At 47.2% G+C, this 20,554-nt stretch overlaps 1 protein-coding gene across 1 annotated transcript; it reads right to left on the bottom strand.

Moving 5' to 3' along the window:
- Positions 1–7,820: 7,820 nt before the first annotated feature.
- Positions 7,821–19,512, bottom strand: LOC136511460 (protein PSK SIMULATOR 1-like). Its single transcript, XM_066505524.1, has 12 exons — positions 18,775–19,512; positions 17,881–18,206; positions 17,641–17,733; positions 17,468–17,558; positions 16,649–16,736; positions 16,320–16,417; positions 16,082–16,151; positions 9,466–9,566; positions 9,033–9,149; positions 8,846–8,922; positions 8,706–8,750; positions 7,821–8,599 (listed from the first exon to the last, which is right to left on the bottom strand). The coding sequence occupies exons 1-12, from the start codon at positions 19,102–19,104 to the stop codon at positions 8,080–8,082; spliced, it is 1,956 nt and encodes a 651-aa protein (XP_066361621.1). The 5' UTR covers positions 19,105–19,512; the 3' UTR covers positions 7,821–8,079.
- Between the last annotated feature and the right edge of the window lie 1,042 nt (positions 19,513–20,554).

The raw sequence follows: 20,554 nt of genomic DNA, 5'->3' as shown, positions 1-20,554 counted from the left end.
GTTGCTCTTCATCTCTTCAAGATCTTTCATGAGCTTCTCATTATCACTCTTGAGCTTGACATACTCATCATAGTCATTGCACTCAACCACTTGCTTACCTTTGCTACTAGATCCATGCTTAATGCTCTCATCAATTAAATCATCACATGAAGTAGCTATATCAATCTTAACAACATGGTTAGTAGCATCATATGGCTCATTTGGTAAAAATTCTTGAGCAATGACAAGAGTATCATGATTGATCTTAAGAGTAGTGTATTCATCTTTTAGCTTGTTGTGGCTAGTGATGAGCTCATTGTGCACCCACTCAAGTTTATCATGTTTATCTTTAAGCTCTTTCTTAGAAGATTTGAGCTCCTTGAGTTTGGATGATATAGCATCATTAGTTTCTCTAAGCTCATCATTAGCCTTTTCCAATGTATCACACTTAGCTAAGAGTGAATCATTTTTAGCATCAAGTTTTTCATTTGTAGCTCTACTCTTTCTAATGATCTTAGTGTATTTTCTTAGTATTTTGACAAGATCATCATATGTAGGTGAATCATCATCGCTATCACTATCATCATCACTAGCATGCTCATCATCACTACTATCATCACTCTTAGTTACCTTACGTTCACCCTTGGCCATAAGGCATAGGTGTGTAGAGGATGATGGCGATGAAGATGCAAGATCAATAGCAATGACGGCTACCTTCTCATTGTCACTATCATCATCGAATGATTCACTTGATGAATCAATGTCCGTGAGCCAATCACCGACAATGTAGGCCTTTCCACTCTTCTTCTTCTTGTGGAAGTCCCTCTTCTTGCCATCTCTCTTCTTGTATGGCTTGTTCTTTTTCTTCTCATCTTCATCTTTGTTGCTTGAGTCATCTTTCTTACCCTTGTTCTTGTTCTTGAGCTTATCTTTCTTGGGCTTTGTGCATTGATGAGCTAGATGGCCAAGTTCACCACAATTGTAGCAATCCATCTCGGAGATTGGCTTTCTTCTTGAGCTAGTGAAGAACTTCTTCTTCTTGCCGTCAAACTTGATGCCACTCTTGTTTAGCTTCTTTAGCATCTTGGCGGTCTTCTTCACCCTGAGAGCAAGACTTTCTTTATCATCTTCATCACTTGAGCTCTCATACTCAAGTCTTGCTTTGCCCTTATCTTGGCTAGCTTTGAATGCTAAGTCCTTCTCTTTCTTCTTTGTAGAGGATGAGCCATCTTGTGGCGTGATGTCCATGTAAATCTCATGAGCATTGATCTTTCCCAAGATTTGTATTGGTGTAGCGGCGGAAAGATCACCTTGATGTAGCACGGTCACAATGTGCCCATATTTGTCAATGGGGAGGACACTCAAGATTTTTCTCACAACATCGGATGGTGACATTTGAGTAAGTTCAAGCCCATTGACTTCCTCTACAAGAACATTTAAACAAGAATACATCTCATTAGCACTTTCTTTGGGAAGCATTTCAAATAAATTTAGCTTTTTAATTACAAGGTGATAGCGTTCCTCACGCTCACTCTTGGTTCCCTCATGGAGCGCACAAACATTCGACTATAGTGCATGGACGTCTTTGTGGTTCCTTACACGATTGAACATATCTTTGCAAAGGCCTCTAAAGATAGTGTTGCGAGCCTTTGCATTCCATTTTTCATAATTAACCTCATCGCCTTGTAGGTTAGTAGCATTTTGAGGTTTTGGGAAGCCTTGTGAGGCGGCTCTAAGAATACCAACGTCTAGAGCTTTTAAGTACGCCTCCATGCGAATTTTCCAATATAGAAAGTCATCTCCCTCAAAGATAGGAGGAAGTCCATCCCCGTGAAACATCTTGCTCTAAGCGGTTAAGCTTAAAACATGAGCACAAGGCTCTGATACCAATTGAAAGGATCAAGATGACCAAGAGGGGGGTGAATTGGGCTAATTCTAAATTTTCTTGCAATAATCAAATCCTATGGATAGCCCAATTAACCCCTTGTGCCTAGAAAAGTGTTTCTATCAAACTAAAGCACAAAAGGACTAACAACCTATGTTCCAAACTTACTCTAATATGGCAATTCTAAGAATGTAAAGACAAGTAATGAATTGCTCAAAGTAAATACTTCAAAGTAAAGAGAGAGGAACGCGGCGATGTTTTGCCGAGGTATCGGAGAGTCGCCACTCCCCACTAGTTCTCGTTGGAGCACCCACGCAAGGGTGTAGCTCCCCCTTGATCCGTGCAAGGATCAAGTGCTCTCTACGGGTTGATTCTTCAACACTCCATCGTGGCAAATCACCCAAAGCCGCTCACAACTTGAGTTGGGTCACCCACAAGCTCCGCCGGGTGATCACCAAGCTCTCAACCACCACCAAGCCGTCTAGGTGATGGCGATCACCAAGAGTAACAAGCACGAACTCTCACTTGACCTTGCGAAGCCTAATGAGAAGATGGATGCACACTTGACTACTCTTGATTCACTAATGAGGCTACTCTCTTGGATTCTCAAATCTCAATCACCTCACTAGGACCTTGCTCTTCTTGGCACTCACAAACATGTTTCTTAGCTGTTGGAATGAGCAAAAGTAAGTCCACACATGAGTGGAGCTTCTATTTATAAGGCAGCCTAAAAAACAAACCGTTATGAGCTTCTGCGGGGTGACCGGACGCTCCGGTCATGTTGACCGGACGCTCCGGTCAGTTCAACCCATGAACCAGTAAAAATGAGTTGACTGGACGCTGGCAGGGTCCGGTCAGCACTGACCGGACGTGTCCGGTCGCATAAAACCCTTACTGGAACCTTACTGGACTCGATCGGACGCTGAACCCTCAGGGTCCGGTCAGTATTGACCGGACGCGTCCGGTCGCAGATTCCCTTCTCTGGAACCTTACTGGAATCGACCGGACGCTGTCTTTCAGCGTCCGATCACTTGACCTCTCTAGCATCCGGTCGCACCGTACGCTGTCTGCTGATCAAATGAACTAACCGGACCCTGCGGCCAGCGTCCGGTCGCACCGGGGCCAGCGTCCGATCAGCATTTGACCCTCTAATCACTTCCAACTCTCGATCATATGCGAATAAAGTTTGCTCCAAAGGATCTTAGGCATTTGTAGGAGCTACCTAGAGCTAGTTTTAACAAGTGTGCACCACACCTAACTCACTAGACTCAACTAGGTCAAGCTACCCGTTCATACCCCCCTTAATAGTACGGCCAAAGGAAAAATAAAGTACTAAACTACTCTAAGTGTCTCTCCAACTCCAATCGACACTTAGAACTAGTCATCCTTAACCTTGTTGTCCATCCTTTGAAAACCGAAACGATTTCCATCGTAGGGGCATGACCATCTCGATTGCCCAATCAATCACCATTACTATGACCTAACTCAATTGCCTCTGCAAAACACACGTTAGTCATAGTAATCTTGTATTATCATTAATCACCAAAATCCAACTAGGGGCCTAGATGCTTTCAACACCGACCAGAGCCGAGCACCGTAGGCCTTGATCTTATGGGCTGGACCTCCCCTGGTGGTGCGACCCATGTCCATTGCCGTGGGTACCTGGGGTTATACCCCCCCACAGCTAGTCCCCGAGCGCCTTGTATCCTTTGAGCAACGCTGTCTTGAACAAGTCCGAGCAGTTTGACATGAAACCGATCAGTTTAACTGGTGATCCAAGCAGTGGAAGTCGAAGCCGACCAACTTACCTAGTGACCTAGGCGGTGAAAATCAAAGTCGACCAGTTTAACTGGTAAGAAGATCTTAGACTTAGCCAAGTAAAGCTTGCCAGAAGGATGTAAGGGGCTCAATATAAAATTTAAAAATTCTTACCCTTAGGAGAAGTGTAGCCACTTAGACTCCATCAATAAGGAGGGTAAATCAAGAAATAAGCACTACATTCACCGTCAGGTGAAGTGTAGCCACTTAGTCCCGAGCCTGCTGGAAGATGAAGAATAAATCTTATAGCAGGGTCAAAGAAAAGAAGCTTGAAAGCTTGCCGACGTCATCTGACATGCACGTATCAAGATCCTAGACGTGTTGCCTAAGATTAGCACCCTGATCCGAGCAGCATGGAGCAGTTTGATAGCACATCGATGAGACGTAGCAAGGTCCGACCACCAAGGGAGTCCCCAGCTTAGCTGGTAAGCCCCCAGCGTAGCTGACGATGAAGCGACAAACAATCCGACCAGTTGGTTGACGAAGAAATGAGCGCTGAGCAGCCTAACCAACTGGTCGATGATGAAGTGAGCGTTGAGTAGAACTGATCAGCGAACCGTCCAATCAACTGGTCGGCAACGAAGTCCATAATCCTAGCAGTCCGACCAGTTGATCGGTGGAGAAGTCCGAGCACCAGGTGGTCCGACCACCTGGGCGATGATCCACCAAGGGAGTCCCCAGCTTAGCTAGTGACTCTTGCACGAAGAACTTGAACGCCGAGGAGTCCCCGGCTTAGCTGGTGACGCTTGCACGAAGAACCCGAACGTCGAGGAGTCCCCGGCTTAGCTGGTGACGCTTGCACGAAGAATCTAAACACTGAGGAGTCCCCAGCGTAGCCGGCGAGCCCCCAACGTAGTTGACGATGAAGTACATGCGATGAGCAGTTCAACCAACTGGTCGGCGGCGAAGTGAACGCTGAGCAGGAGTGAGTTCCGAGCAGTCCGACCAGTTGGTTGGCGGTGAAGTCCGTCCAATAGGTGGTCCGACCACCCAGACGATGATCATCTTGCCCAGTCCCTGAGCATAAGCTCGTTGACCGAGCCGTGCCCCTGTGAAACAAATGTGTAGAATAGGTAGTATATGATGTAAAATTATATGAACTCAATGGTGATGAAATAGCATATGCAGTTCGGCGATGAGTTGGTGTGAACACTTAGTGTTATTCTGAAGATGTGTTTATATTTAATATAAACCGTCCGACCAGTTAGTGTATAGCTGAGTCTCCAGTCCTAGCTAGCCTGTTAACCATAACGCGGAGCGCGGAGCCCGTGTGCGTGTAGGAAGAACAAAGCGTCGTCAAGGAGCCGTTGCCGACCACCCGTAACGTAGAGGCCAGACGCTCGTGCACGTGTAGGGAGAGGTCGGAGACAGGACCGTCTCTAGGAACATCCGAGCATCAACATGACTGTTCGGGGATTTGCCTTAGGTTTAGCTGTATGTCATCTTTAAGATCGTATACATAAAATAAAATCATTTGGAGAGCAAATATGAAGAAAACAGCTCGGAGAAACATCATGGTGATATACGAGGATTGAAGAATATTTAGAAGAATATTAAAGTGTGACTTAGCTTTAGATAGAACGTATGATCAGCGGCGTATGGCGTTATCTAGTCGGCATTGAAGAAATTGCCCGGCCCTCGAGCTTTCCGAACTGACATCATGGCGGCGGTCGTGGTTGTCACGGCGCCGTTCTTCGCGATGATCCTCATCGATGGTCGGAGTAAGTAATCCGAGCAACGTCGTCCTTATGTTACTGGTCGGCGACGCGGACAGCTCGTTTAGCGGCTTGCTTGACGGTTTTGGTAGCTCGGGCGGCTCACTGTCGAGTCCGGCTCACGGCTTGTAGATCGGATGTAGTGATGTGCAAGCAGACGTGTTGTCCTTGCATTGATGAAAACCGTATATACCGAGGGAAACTACCCCCCACATAGATGCTTTGCATGCATAAACACGTGAAGCCTTAGTATCTTGCATGTGGTGGCAACCAATCATTATGCATGTCCGATCCAATTGTAGGACTCCTGTGCATGTTTGATTGGGTCGGAGTAGGACTCCCGTAGTCTCGTGTGGATGCGGCTTGGCGTGTCGATGAAGCCTAGGAGTCGGCACCGGCCTCTGCGTGGTGCGGGCCCACGCACACCGCTAGCTCCGCCGGCAGCCGGCTCCATTGCGTCATGAAATTCCCATAGGCGGAGTAGGAGGTTAGCTTGACGTCGTGCAGGGAAGTGACCTTCATCGAATACCAAACTGGCGATATGCGAACGGCTTGAGCAGCGTGACCTCGTCTAGATTCCTCTGCCGATTCGAACTTGCCATCTGTTGGGCCGTCGGTAGCCGATTGGTTTAGTCGCTGCAGAGATAGCAGCGCCTAGACTTGGTGACGCGTGCTACTCTGAGATGCGCCGTGGTTGTTGAAGGATGTCGACTCGATCAACCGAGTTGCCGCGAATGTTGTTGATCTTGAGGTATGCCATCTGGCTCGCCATGGGATCAAGCGCACATCCCTACCTAGCGCGCCAATTGTCGACAAAAGATGTTCGGCAGTCTACCGAGGGGTATCCCGCGATGGTAGATTTGTCGTAGAGGTGAGCGAGATCAGGAGCGAGATGGTGACAAGACACAAGATTTAGACAGGTTCAGGACGTCTGATCGACGTACACGCCGACCAGAGCCGAGCACCGTAGGCCTTGATCTTATGGACTGGACCTCCCCTGGTGGTGCAACCCATGTCCATTGCCATGGGTACCTGGGGTTATACCCCCATAGTTTCGGAACAGACCTAGAGTTGTTAGATTTACCTAGAATCTTGCCTATGCGAATTAGTGACCAGACATCTGCAATCAAGCTTGCTATATGTGATGATATTGGAGAAAGGTCATACGATTTCGCTGATGTGACGGCAATTCTTGTGCAGATGTTGATAAGACATCCTGGAGTAGGTCAGTTTTCTTATAAGCTAACGACTACACCCCCCCCCCCCCCCCCCCCCCCCTCCAATCACAAATAAGTGGTGTTTTCGACATCCACATGGTCTTCAGAACAACTTTGACTAGTACTTACAGAACTATACTTTTATGAAGTTATGTTTTGAAACAAATCTACTCATCATTTTTCGTGTCCAAATTCTAACACAAGAAGTAATTTATAAACAAGGTTTGGAAATGGTTGACTTCGGACAACCTCAAAACATCACTTATTTTGCAACTAGAGTGAGTGATACATTACAGCTAAGAGACAAGATGATAGTAATACATCCTAAAGATCAGTCTGCTTTTTAGAATCAGACATTTGCATGCTGTTGTTTCATGAAGTATTGATGCTTCTGCTTTGTGCTTGTCTAAATTCATTGCTGATGGACTCATGTTCTGAAGCATTTCGAAGACGATATAGGATTGATGTAGATAGCGAGTGCGGTAAAACGTATGCTTTGACTGATCCTCTCTAGTTCTTTATCCAAAAAAAGAAGCCCTTCTGACATAGTACTAGGAGTTAATGTTCTGATAAAGTTTTTAATAAGCTGCAGGTTTGTCACAAAGCTCTCGGTTCACTTGTTCAATGGAGACACAAGCCAGGCGGCTTTCCGCATATTGTTGGACTACAGGAAAGGCAAATTTGGATGGGTGGCGCTGGAGAGACCTCCAACATGAACAATGGGGATATCAGAGATCCTTAGATAAAAGACATGTGCTTGTTCATATCACAATACAATTTAGTGTCGTTCGTGGCACCATTCTAGGACAGTTTTCCCTGGACCTGCGCCTATACGAGGAATTAATTCAGAATAGCTGTCCATCTAATGATTCAAAGACACGATACTTTAGAAATGCTCCTGCTGTTATTAGACAGTCCAGAGCAAACGAGCTGATTTGTATGATAGGTTGACTGAGCTCAACTATGTGTCTATGTAATGGAATTAGGTTTGAGGAATGAAATAATGTCGCAATGTTTCCTAATTTGGTTGCTCCTATACTTCTGGATGATCTATTAGATTGGGGAACTGGGTAAATTGACACTACGGTTTCCCTGCTTTTAAGTTTTCTGAAAAAAAAAATGATACTACGGTTCATACAAACTATTCCGACCTAGTGGCCATGAAAACATAGAACACCTAGATCCTTTTTGCCCTCCCTTAGTCCCTTTTCTTTATCAAAACTTGCACTTTCCATTTCTTGTACAGGTAGAAACGACAGGTAATTTTTACAACATTTTTTCTCCTATTCTATTCGGTACAGGACATACGATACCAGCTTCTCATACTGTTAGCTTCTCACCACAGAGTCTAACGGGCGGCCTTGCTGCTGATACACGACAACTGTTTATACCGCGGCTGGGGTTTCAAGACTGCGTGCGGATGACCACATAAATTTCAGGTTTCCGTTCCAGTTAGCTTCAATGCTCATTGTATTTTTAGGTTGTCAAGCCTGTCAATTAGATCTAAAGCTTTGGTCCTGTCAATCTCGAAGTCAATAACTGGAAGCATGGAAGGCCTCCTAACTGGGAGCAAGCCTTTCCTGTTGCCACTGGCTGGAGAGTGGCTGTTGCTCTTGCTCAACCTACTCTGTTTGCTGTGACTTGACTTTGTGTCAAACTCTTGACTTTTGCTTATTCCTGGGACAAATTTCCTGTACTTAACATCCCTTAGCATATCCTGATCCTCTTGGGTGAGAATCGGTGGTGAATTGTTTGTTTTGCCTGGCAACAGTTTGATTGCAGCACCCTTTTGTGTTGGTGAGCTGACTGGAGATTTGATGGGAGACCTTACACCTCCACTAGCGTTTCTTGATTTACTGATAAGATGATGAAGCCACACAACCAGCTCCAGGATAAGTGCTTCAGTCTTCTCCTTGTCAGCATGATACAGTGTCTCGATTCGGGACATGTCCATCTGCCCTGATAGCTTGCAGTTTAATTCAGATCTGCATTAGAAAAGAGATTGTCAGTAGTTTCATCGTTTTCCATTTACATCACTGAGAAACTTCAGTTTCATCAATTTCTGTGTAGAATGATTGTACAGATGCTAACACTGTATTTGCCCACTCTCCAACCCAACCGAAGCCGTGGTGTGCCCTGGTATGAACAAGTAATAACATTTGAAGTACAATATGAATAATCATTGTGGCTGTAAATCATCAGATCATAGGTGATTAGGTGAGATTAATTACTTATTTGTGTAACTAGCAAAAGGGACAAGCCATCGCAAAATCTTCTCCATTTCTGCTTTGATCCGAGAAGCTGTAAGCTGCATTCATTTAGCAGAATTATGTTCAGGTGCACAGCATAGCATATAGATTCTTATTGTGCATTCATAATAATAGCAATTAGCAAATTTGAGACTCCAGCCTGGCATACCTCTTCCTTGACTTCAAAAGATTGTAGCTTAGAATGGAGAGCAGATTTGACGGTAGGTGGTAAACTATGATATAACGTATCCCTTGCGTTTGGAGGCATTGCACATGATCGAGAGACCTACCAATCGATCAATCCTTATTAATATATTGTAAAGAAACTGAAGTCAAAGCATTCATCACATGAAGACAAAGCTGCCACCAAAGGATGTGATGCCAATTTATAGGATAAACCACAATTGGTTACAGTCCTTGTAATAGTGCTCATTTTCTGACAGTCTTCAAACAAGCAATGGGATTTGATTGAAGACTTATTCCAATAAATATGGTTGATGTAGAAGGTTCACCAAATTATCTTCTAATATATTGTCAAAAAAAAGTTATCTTCTAATAACAATATAGTTCAATAAGATATCTGGAAGAGTATGTGAACTTACAATATTGTCAATATGATTGATGATATTAGCGTAATGCAATGCGAGGCCTGCTGGTCCCAATCTATTATGGTGTTTGGCAGTTTCTTGTGGCTCTTCACTGTCTGCAGTAAGATAGAAGCAAGAAACTTTAGAGCAATGCCACAGATCATGGAGTCAAGAATCATTGTTGCTTCAGTAACATTACCAAGGAAAAAATGGGGAAAGAAAAGAGTTTTCTTAGCATGTAGGCAAGAAAGACATCTTTTACCCAAAAAGGGAAAAAAATCGTTGGACAAGTCACAGCAATGGCTAGCAATGAAGTTAGGAAATAGATGCACTGTGCAGTTTATATGGGTCAAACACTACATTTCTAATAACAGGAGGAAACCATGCAAGTTCTGTACAAATATATGATAGTGGCGCCCTCCTTATCTGGAGCGTACATCTTAATTAATATAAATGGAAAGCAAACAGAGCTAACGGAGCCGTCTTTCTCTTCCTCACTGCTCACACCGCCGCCCGTCTTCCTCACCGCCAATAAGCACGCCAGCCATGGCCCTGCTCCTCTCCATGACCTCCTCTGCTCTTCCCTGTCTCCTAGCCTCCAGCTGCTGCATCACGAGGAGGAGGGGCGGATCCAACAGCTGCCTCCGCTCCCCACGACCTCCTCTGCTCCTCCCCATCTCCTCCTGGCTCCAGCTATTGCATCACTAAGAGGAGCGGCTGCCTCTGCCCTCCCCATCTCCTCTGGATCCAGCCGCTGCATCAAGAAGAGGGGCAGCTGCAGCATCACGAAGAGGGGCGCTAGGGTCGTGCTCATGGGGAGGCACACGCACGCTTACAGGGGGTTGTGCTCATAGGGAGGCGCGGACCGGAGCAGAGAAACACGAGACGAGGAGGGAGGTGGAGGAAGAAACACCGTCACAGGCTTCTGTCAAAAGCGAATCTCAGTGTGCCTGGCAACGGCTCCAGATAAGGAGGGCGCCATATATTTATCGTATATGATAGTGGTATGGGTGCACATTTTCACTCTCCCAGAATTGCAACTAAGTTTAAACCAACATTTTGCTAACAGGAGACTAAACATTGTAGGTGCATCAGGTAACCTGCGTTAGTTCGAGTGTTTTTAGATCAGTATTTTGCAAAACAAGACAAACAATAAACAAATATTAACTACCTCAAGTATTCATAATATCTTAAAGCCAATATGAAGTATAATATAAAGGCAAAGGAGTCATCCATTTATGATTTTTGGATTGATCAACTGATTGCAGGAACAATAGACTTAATCAAATACATCAGAATGTATTCTCAATTCTCATAGCATATATGGGGTTACCAGGGTGGGTCTGTCTGATATGATGTCATGTGGGGCCGACAATACAGCCGCCGGCCTCGAACACGAGGTGCAGCCGGGGCAGTCCCCAAGGGGACGCATGGCCTGGAAGAACCCAAGGAGGTTTAGGTGGCTGGAGGGGCTGCAGTCTCTAAGACAATTAAGTAGAAGTTGAAGAGATTAAGGAATTAATTAGCCAGCTAGCAGTTAATGGCTGGCGCAAGTAGCAATGGAGCAGAGCTCCTATATGTACCCCTGTACTCGTTGAAGGAAGTAAGAAAGAAGTTATTCCCTAATCTTCCCCTTTCTCTGCTATTCTTAATCTCACCTCCTGCTGGGGTAGTCAGGCAAAAACCCTGGCACCTCCATTACTTGGTTCGAGTTATGAGCTGAGAAGTCGGGGGCCTCCAACTCTAGGAGCCCAGGTCCTTGACAACTTGGTATCAGCTAGCCGGCGATCTTCTTCCACCTCCGCCCCGCACTCCAACCCTGCAGCCACCTCGCCATCAACCCCTGCTTCACCCACCGCCTCAGCAGCCTCCACATCCTTGCCAATGGCTGAGCCGTCCACCGCCGACCTGGCCAAGATGATCCAGGCCCTCACCACCACCATGAACGCCTCCATCAGCGACCTTCAACAGCAGGTCGCCGCTCTTCAGCAGGCGCAGCCACAGGCGTTCTCCGGCTTAGGATCGCGCGGCTCGGGCCACGGTGACCACCACGAGGACCGTCCACTTCGGTTCCAGAAGCTGGACTTTCCCAAGTTCGACGAGAAATCTGATCCGCTGGCCTTCCTTAACCGATGTGAGTCGTATTTTCATCAACAACGTATTGCAGCTGAGGAGCAAGTTTGGATGGCGTCATACAACCTGGAAGACGGCGCCCAGATGTGGTTCCTCCAAGTGTAGCAGGACGAGGGTACGTCGTCTTGGCACCGCTTCTCCGAGCTCCTCAACCTTTGCTTTGGGCCGCCGATCCGCTCCAATCCCCTTGGTGAGCTGATGGCGTGCAAGCGGACGAGCTCGGTAGCAGAGTACCAGAACTGCTTCGAGGCGTTGCTTCCTCGCGTCGGCACGCTCACGGAGGCACAACGCGTACAAGCGTTTACGGCAGGACTGCAGCCGCCGCTCAGCCTCGACGTGGAAGTCCACAATCCGCAGTCCCTCGTCATTGCCATGAGCCTCGCGCGCAAGCTGGAGCTGCGCGAGCAGTACTACCTGCGCCACGGCAGGCCACGCGCGGCCTCTTGACGGGGCCACCACCACAGCTGGCCCTGCCAGCCCCCCCATCCCGTGCAGCCGCCCCTTCCCTCACCGTCGAGGGCCGCCAAGTGAAGCGGATGTCCCAATCAGAGATGGAGGAGCGGCGCCGATTGGGCCTCTGTTTCAACTGCAACGAGAAATTTGGCAGGGGTCACAACCGCGTCTGCAAGCACATCTTCCTCCTCGATCTGGCCGAGGTCGATGACGACGACGACCCTGAGCAGACCGACGCTGCGGTTGACAACCCGATCATCTCACTTCTGGCCGTGGCAGGCGTCCGCTCCAGCAAGACCATGCAAGTCCGCATCCAGCTGGGCGGGACATCCTTACTGGCCCTGCTGGACTCGGGCTCCACCCACAACTTCGTGTCCGAGGAAGCAGCGGCACGCACCTCCCTCAAGCTTCAACCCCGCGACAACATGAAGGTCACGGTGGCAAATGGAGAACGGGTGCCGTGCCCCGGCGTCTACCGTGCCGTTCCCTTCTCCATCGCCGGCGAACCGTTCTCCACCGACTTCTTCGCACTACCGCTAGCTGGTTATGACGTCGTCCTCGGCACCGAGTGGCTGGCCTCCCTTGGTCCGATCCTCTGGGATTTCGGCGCACTCACCATGTCCTTCTGGCACCGAGATCACAGGGTGTGCTGGACAGGCATCGCCGGGGGCACCGGCCCTTCTCTACGAGTGTGCAGCGTGGCTGATCTCTTACTAGCCCTGTTGGACGAGTTTGCCGCGGTCTTCACTGAGCCGACCGACATGCCTCCACCTCGATCCCGGGATCACTGCATCAACCTTATCCCGGGGTCCTCGCCGGTGGCAGTCCGGCCCTACCGTTACCCCGCTTCACACAAAGACGAGCTGGAGCGCCAATGCACCACCATGCTGGAACAGGGGCTTATCCAGCGCAGCACATCGGCGTTCTCCTCCCCGGTCTTGCTGGTCAAGAAGGCCGATGGGACGTGGTGTTTCTGCGTCGACTACCGGGCCCTCAACGCTATTACAGTCAAGGATGCCTACCCCATTCCAGTGGTCGACGAGCTCTTGGATGAGTTGAATGGCGCCCGGTTCTTCACCAAGTTAGACCTCCGCTCCGGCTATCATCAGGTTCGCATGAACCCAGCCGACGTGGAGAAGACGGCGTTCAGAACCCACGATGGGCTCTATGAGTTCCTCGTCATGCCGTTCGAGCTGTGCAACGCCCTAGCAACATTCCAAGCATTGATGAACGACGGACGTTCTCCGCCCCTTCCTGCGCTGCTTCGTCCTCGTCTTCTTCGACGACATACTAATCTACAACGCCTCCCTGGCTGAACACCTTCGCCATGTGCGCGCTATCCTCATCGTGTTGCATCAACACCGGTTGTTCGTCAAAAGATCCAAGTGTGCCTTGGGTGTTGACTCCATCGCGTATCTGGGGCACATCATTTCAGCACAGGGGGTGGCCATGGATCCTGATAAAGTCCAGGCCGTCGCTGATTGGCCGCAGCCCTGATCGGCGCGCGCGGTCCGGGGTTTCCTTGGGCTTGCGGGGTATTACCGCAAGTTCGTCAAGGATTTTGGTGCCATAGCAGCACCCCTGACGGCCCTACTGAAGGAGGAGTTGACCTGGAATGAGGCGGCCGCAGCCTTCGTCGCCCTCAAGACGGCCATCACCACAGCACCGGTACTGGCCCTGCCCGACTTCGAGCAACCGTTCATCGTGGAGTGCGACGCTTCGACACATGGCTTTGGGGCCGTTCTCCTTCAAGATCAGCACCCCATCGCCTTCTTTAGCCACCCTGCTGCCCCTCGACATCAATCTTTGGCGGCATGAGCGGGAGCTGATTGGATTGGTGTTGGCCATCCGCCACTGGAGATCGTACCTTTGGGGACGCCGCTTCCTAGTACGTACTGACCATTTCAGCCTCAAATTTCTTTTGGATCAGCGGCTGGCCACCATTCCCCAGCACCATTGAGTGGGCAAATTGCCGGGCTTCGACTTCTCCGTGGAATACAAGGCGGGCAGCACCAATACGGTAGCCGACGCCCTGTCCCGCCGTGACACGGAGGAGGCAGCGATCTTGGCGCTCTCGGGACCGCGCTTTGACTTCATCGAGCGCCTGCGACAAGCTAATATTCAGGACCCCACGTTGGTCGCCATCAAGGAGGAGATCAGTTCCTCCCAGCGCGCGGCTCCATGGTCCCTCGTCGACGGGTTGGTCGCGTTCCAGGGGCGTCTCTACATCCCGTCTGGCGCCCCCCTCCTCCAGGAACTCCTCGCTGCCATTCACGATGACGGACACAAAGGAGTCCAACACACACTCCAGCGCCTCCGCCGCAACTTCCACTCGCCGAACCTGCGTGCCGTGGTCCAGGACTATGTGCGCGCGTGCGCCACCTGTCAACCCTACAAGTCCGAGCACCTGCACCCAGCAGGCCTTCTTCCCCTGCCAGTGCCAACAACAGTTTGGGCAGACATCGGGATGGATTTCAACGAAGCTTTGCCGCGCGTGGGAGGCAAATCTGTCATCCTCACCATTGTTGATCAGTTCAGCAAATACTGCCACTTTATTCCGCTGGCCCATCCTTACTCTGTAGAGTCCGTGGCGCAGGCTTTCTTCTCCGACATCGTGCGCCTGCACGGTATTCCGCAGTCCATTGTCTCGGACAGGGACCCCGTGTTCACCTCCATCTTCTGGAAAGAGCTGTTGCGCCTTGCCGGAGTCAAGCTACACATGACGACGGCATTCCACCCGCGGTCTGATGGCCAGACAGAGGTAGCCAACAAGGTGATCATCATGTATTTGCGCTGCCTGATTGGCGATCGCCCCCGTCAGTGGCTGCGCTGGCTGCCATGGACGGAATACATCTACAACACCGCTTTTCAGTCCGCGCTCAAGACCACGCCATTTCAGCTCGTCTACAGCCGTGAGCCACCCTCCATCCGCTCCTATGAGCCTGTCGAAACCAGGGTGGCTGCGGTGGCCAAGACCATGGCTGAACGCGATGAAATGTTGGCTGATGCCTAGGCCCGGCTGGAGCAAGCTCAGGACGTCTACAAGCGGTTCTACGACAAGCATCACCGCGACGTTCACTACAGCATGGGTGATTGGGTCTGGCTTCGTCTTTGCCATCGCGCCCCGGCCTCCCTCCACGACGTCACCAAAGGGAAGCTGCGACCCTGGTACTATGGGCCGTACCGCATCTCTGCCATCATCAACGACGTCGCCTACCGCCTCGAGCTCCCTCCCCACGCCCGGCTGCACGATGTCTTCCACGTCGGGCTCCTGAAGAAGTTCGTGGGTACTCCCCCGGCCACCCCCCCCCCCCGGCTCTACCTCCTATGCATCATGGCGCCACACAGCCGGTTCCAGAACGCGCCTCACGATCCAGGCTGGCCCGAGGCGTCCGCCAAGTCCTGATCCATTGGCAAGGCGAGCCCTCGACCTCCGCTACCTAGGAGGACATTGACAGCTTCACCGAGCGTTACCCAAGCTTCCAGCTTGAGGACGAGCTGCTAATCGAGGGGGGGGAGAGATGTCATCGAGGTGCAGCCGGGGCAGTCCCCAAGGGGACGCATGGCCTGGAAGAACCCAAGGAGGTTTAGGCAGTTGGAGGGGCTGCTGTCTCTAAAACAATTAAGTAGAAGTTGAAGAGATTAAGGAATTAATTAGCCAGCTAGCAGTTAATGGCTGGCGCAAGTAGCAATGGAGCAGAGCTCCTATATGTACCCCTGTACTCGTTGAAGGAAGTAAGAAAGAAGCTATTCCCTAATCTTCCCCTTTCTCTGCTATTCTTAATCTCACCTCCTGCTGGGGTAGTCAGGCAAAAACCCTGGCACCTCCATTACCTGGTTCGAGTTATGAGCTGAGAAGTCAGGGCCTCCAACTCTAGGAGCCCAGGTCCTTGACATATGATAAAGTAAACATAAGAAATATCATTAAGACAAAGAAAATGTGTTTATTGTTTCCACAAAGCACCACAATCAAGAAACACTAGTACTCAACAGCAGTTCAGACTGTGCAACAACAATAAGTAGGATCCATAGGTAAGGATTATACCAGTACGACCGAAGGTGTTGTACATCTCCAAATGTAAGAAGTGGACAATATCTACAAGCTTTATCATCACCTGAGAAAAAAGGTAATATTTAGACCTTGAAATAAGATGGTAGGAAAGGATGTTTGCAGTTTGAGCAGGGTCCTAAAATGTTTTAGTAGTAACCAATATCCTAAAAATGTCTTCCCTTGCCAGCATTTGGTAATATAACAGTTTTGTGCAAAGGCACCTCATACCAACCTCTTCCAAATTCTTGCACCAAAGTGATTTCTTTTTCAAACTCTTAACGTGATTACTCTGAACCTTCACTTCCTGCTTCAGTATATCCAGACTGTCTCCTGCAAAGGAATCACAGGTTGTCTCTAATCCATTAGAAGTTCAAACTAACTCTATTCACAGAATGGGATGAGATGTAGAAGTAAATGACAATGTATCGTTCAGAAAAGTGAAGACACTTTTATATCCTACTGCTTAAATGCCCGTGGAAATTGAGCAGAATCTGAAACAAGTTGTTTATACTGCAGCCATAATATTTATTTACTTCCGCATTCGAAGTTGATGAAACTGACCTCTTGAACTCAAGCTATCCTGTTCTCTCTGTTTAAGACGGTAATCATGTTCAAATCTATCCAAAGCATGCAATTCATGATATAATTCCTGAGTGCAAAAAAGTAGGAAGAGAAAATAAATAAGTAATGTGATATTAATAACCAGAATAAGAAGGCCAAATTGGCAGATGATAAAAACACACACAAATTCATCAATGGTGCTAGGGAAGTAGGGATTCCTTATTCAAAATAATACAATTATACTGCTCCTAGCCACTTCGGAAAAAAAATATAGGTAGACAGCATTTGGCATCACTTTTGACTACTAATTTCTGTGTAATACATTGTTGCAAAACAGAAAGTTGTACATTATGAAAGTTTCAAGAATAATATAGTGGTAAAAACTTCATCTGGCAAAATTAGAAACATCTTCGCCTACTGATGATCACAACTTAACTGTGTCACTCCACTTTACAGGTTGACAAACATTTTGAAACAACAGGAATACAAAGCATAACTGGCATGGACATACTGCAACTGGCAGTAAATATCACGCTGGCTACAAACTTTAGAGGAACCAAAAAAAATTCGGTCAGATGGCACCAAAATGAAATGTTGACAACAGCAGCCCAAAAAGACCACAGTATTTTATTGACTGTCAGCCAAGATAGAGTCTTTAAAATTATTTATTGGTTCAAGCTGAAATACAGAAATAGCCAAAATGGCACTGTATATTATAAGTCACTGGAAATAACATGAACAAAATCCTTTTATTCTCAAGCAAGTTCGGATAGGCTAGCAAATAAACCATTGAAGCCAAACAAATCAGGGCATCCTTACAACTGTATTTTGAACCGAAGTGACCAGCTTCTGCATCACTGATTCTGCTTCTCCTTTCAGATGACTTTGTGGTGTTCGTTCGGATGCCAGCCTAATGGAATCCAAACAGAAATAAAAGTTAGTAACCTAAAGTAAACACATTGACAAGTTCAGGTACTGAGAAAAAACTGTACTTCTCAAAGTAGCGGTCCAAATTATGCCACTGAGGATCCTTGCAACGGTTTCCAAAGCGAACAACCTCTTTTGTGAATACTTCTAACTCTTCCCTGTTGGAATTAACCAATTAAGGTATTGATTTCGAGATAAAAATAAAAGGCACACTACAATTTTCAATACATATCTAGCAGGGTAACACACACAACAAGCATGGATAAATTAGGTTACATGATATGAAGTGAACACCAAGCACAAACCTTTTGTCAGCAGCTGCCATCTTGAGCAGTTCATCAAAATCTTTCGATATAAGGTGTTGAACACCTTCTGAATGAAGCACCACCTCCTTCAGATGCTTTATGCTAGGCTCCGATAGAGAACGCATCAGATTTGAGCCTTTAACTATAGTATTTGCCACCTCAAAAGCCAGCATGGCTATTTTGTTTCCCTTTGCTGCAGAACTTGACACAAAACCACTGCTAGAATTTAAACCTGTCATGCTACTGCCGAGTGTGTCTAGAACCTCCACTGCCTTTTCAAGCCCAACAGTTCTAGCTCTACCTAAAATTGAGCTCACTTCTGAAACCTGTTTCAATACAGGAAAGGAACCAATATGAATGATAGAGATGCCTAACTAACAATCTCCGACATAAACACAGCACTAACCTAGACTTTGAGGTATACTATAAAAAATGATAATTGAAGCACATGTAGCTGCCAAAATGCAATAGCATAGACAATTGCGCTTGTGCATGATAGACCATTTAATTTTTAACTATAAGATGCCTTAGAGAACATTAACAACTCAATTTCTTTTGCCAGGATGCTAATAAGCATAAATACAGATATAAGAACTTTATTGATAAGACATACAGAATGGCATGGTTTCCTGCTACAAGAAAATTTCTTGAACTATTCCTAGTCAAATGGTAAAGAAGACTATAGATACTGAACAAACAGTGAGTGTTGTCCCCAATATACAATAGTATCATGATTAGAATTATTTAGTTTTTATGTACCGTAGGGACACTGTATATTGCGGCAATCTAACAAATGACTAAGAATCACTTGGAACAACTGCGCCTTAACAAAACATGCTATATTGCGGTCTAATTAAACATAGATCAAACAAGAGGCACAAGAATTCCTCAAACCTTGGCAGCGCCGGCTTTTGCCTTGCCCAGACCAGCCCTCTGCGACAGCGACCTGGTCAGCTGCGGCGAGGTCCTGGACCCCGTTTCGCCGCCGGCGTTAGCCCCGGCATGAAAAGCAACCCCAGGGACGACGCTCTCCAGGAACGAGAAAGACTGCTGCTGCTGCTGCTCGTCCAGCCGCTTTGCCTGCGCAGCTGCCTCTCCGGACACCGGCGGCTTCTCCAACTCCAACGACGCCCCGGGCGCATGATCGGCGACCTGGTTCCGGCCAAGCGCGGTGTCGCTCGGTAACTTATCTACAGCTGAGACCTTCGAGCAGAGACCCCCCATCCCCTTTCCCAAGACGAATACCCTGATCCCCACCTCGTCCTAATCCAATTTCTTGCCGCCGTCGCAGCCAGTGACGGAGTCCATCCAAGAATGCTTGGGCCTTATTCGCAAGAAATAGAAGAAGGAATCGATCAAGTCCGGGTGGATCTGCGAACCTGCTTTAATATATGGGGGTAGGGGAGGAGGGCAACGACTGCGAGAGAAGAATTCGGGGTGGCGTGCTCCAGTAGAAGCTGACTAGAGATGTGTTCGGCGGCGACAGCGGCGGTCAGGGGAAGAGGGGATTTCCTTTATTTTTCTTTTTCTTTTTTTATGCTGATGGCGGGAGGTGGGAGGAGGCTGCGACGGCGCCCCGAAGGCCGGTGAAATGAATTCGTGCTGAGAAAGTGAGAAGGAAGTTGAGTAGAGGAAGAACAAGCGCAGGTCGAGGGGAAGTCAATAATAAATGGTACAGTAGCAGAGAAGTGGTTTGTTATACCATTGAACACAGAACATGTCTGAAATGATTTCTTCCTATATTACCCCCTCATTATAAATATAAGATATTTTGATTTATCTATATATATATATATATAACGTTTAGATACATAGTAAAAACAATATATTTAGAAAAAACCAAAAAAATTATAATTTAGAACAGAGAGATTATTTGTTTAATGCCTGTAAATCTTCGAAACTTTGTCGTGTGGCGCTAATATAATATCTAGAAATCATTAAGACTCTGTAGCCGTGACGAAATCTTTAGGATTCCATAACCGTACTATGTTTATTTAATTTCTAGAAATCTTTGGGCCGTATAAGGTTTATTTAATACTTAGAAATCATTAGAATGCTATAACCATGATGTTTATCTAATGCCGAGAAATCTTTAGGACTTCGTAACCGTATAGCGTGTATTTAATGCCTAGAAATCTTCAAGATTTACTAAAGCTAGACGCGGAACACTAACCAAGGTTTCTTCAACTTATGTCTCATCATTGACGGCTAGTATGGTTAGTGACCATGTTTGCATACACAAGTAAGCATTTCCAAATACATCGCCTCCAAATACATCGCCATTGTAGAAGGTGGTCACGATTATTAGTGCATTATGAAATTCAAATCCACTTGTCCAATATTGATGTTTTTTGGTAATTAGATATCCAAGCAGGGATTGATGTTCCCCTTTACTCATGTTAATACAATCAAGAAGGCAAATCGATAATATAGATAGAGGATACACCAAGAGCATCTATGCGACAAGTAAAATCTTGAAGCATTATAAGAAATAAGAAATAGCACCCATCTTTAAAGGAGATCTCTCACTATAATATTTTCTAACACCAAAATCTTATTATATTTTTAACTGTTTGTTAGGACTACAATGTGTCTGCTTTGTTAATTGCTAGAGCAAGTTGTGGCACACTACATGAGATTCATTTTAGCTTTTGTTGTCATCATTAATGTCGAT

The sequence above is a fragment of the Miscanthus floridulus genome, chromosome 16 (genome assembly GCF_019320115.1).
Source record: "Miscanthus floridulus cultivar M001 chromosome 16, ASM1932011v1, whole genome shotgun sequence".
Lineage (NCBI taxonomy): Eukaryota > Viridiplantae > Streptophyta > Magnoliopsida > Poales > Poaceae > Miscanthus > Miscanthus floridulus.
The sequence above is the reverse complement of the archived record's forward strand: the minus strand, read 5'-3'. Positions and strand labels throughout refer to the sequence as shown.

Coding starts and splice junctions, on each gene's coding strand:
- LOC136511460 (XM_066505524.1), bottom strand. CDS start 19,104: ATGGGGGGTCTCTGCTCGAAGGTCTCAGCTGTAGATAAGTTACCGAGC. Junction 17,559..17,640: donor TTGGACCGCTACTTTGAGAA/GTACAGTTTTTT, acceptor GGATTCCATTAG/GCTGGCATCCGAACGAACAC. Junction 8,751..8,845: donor TTTGCTAGTTACACAAATAA/GTAATTAATCTC, acceptor TGTTCATACCAG/GGCACACCACGGCTTCGGTT.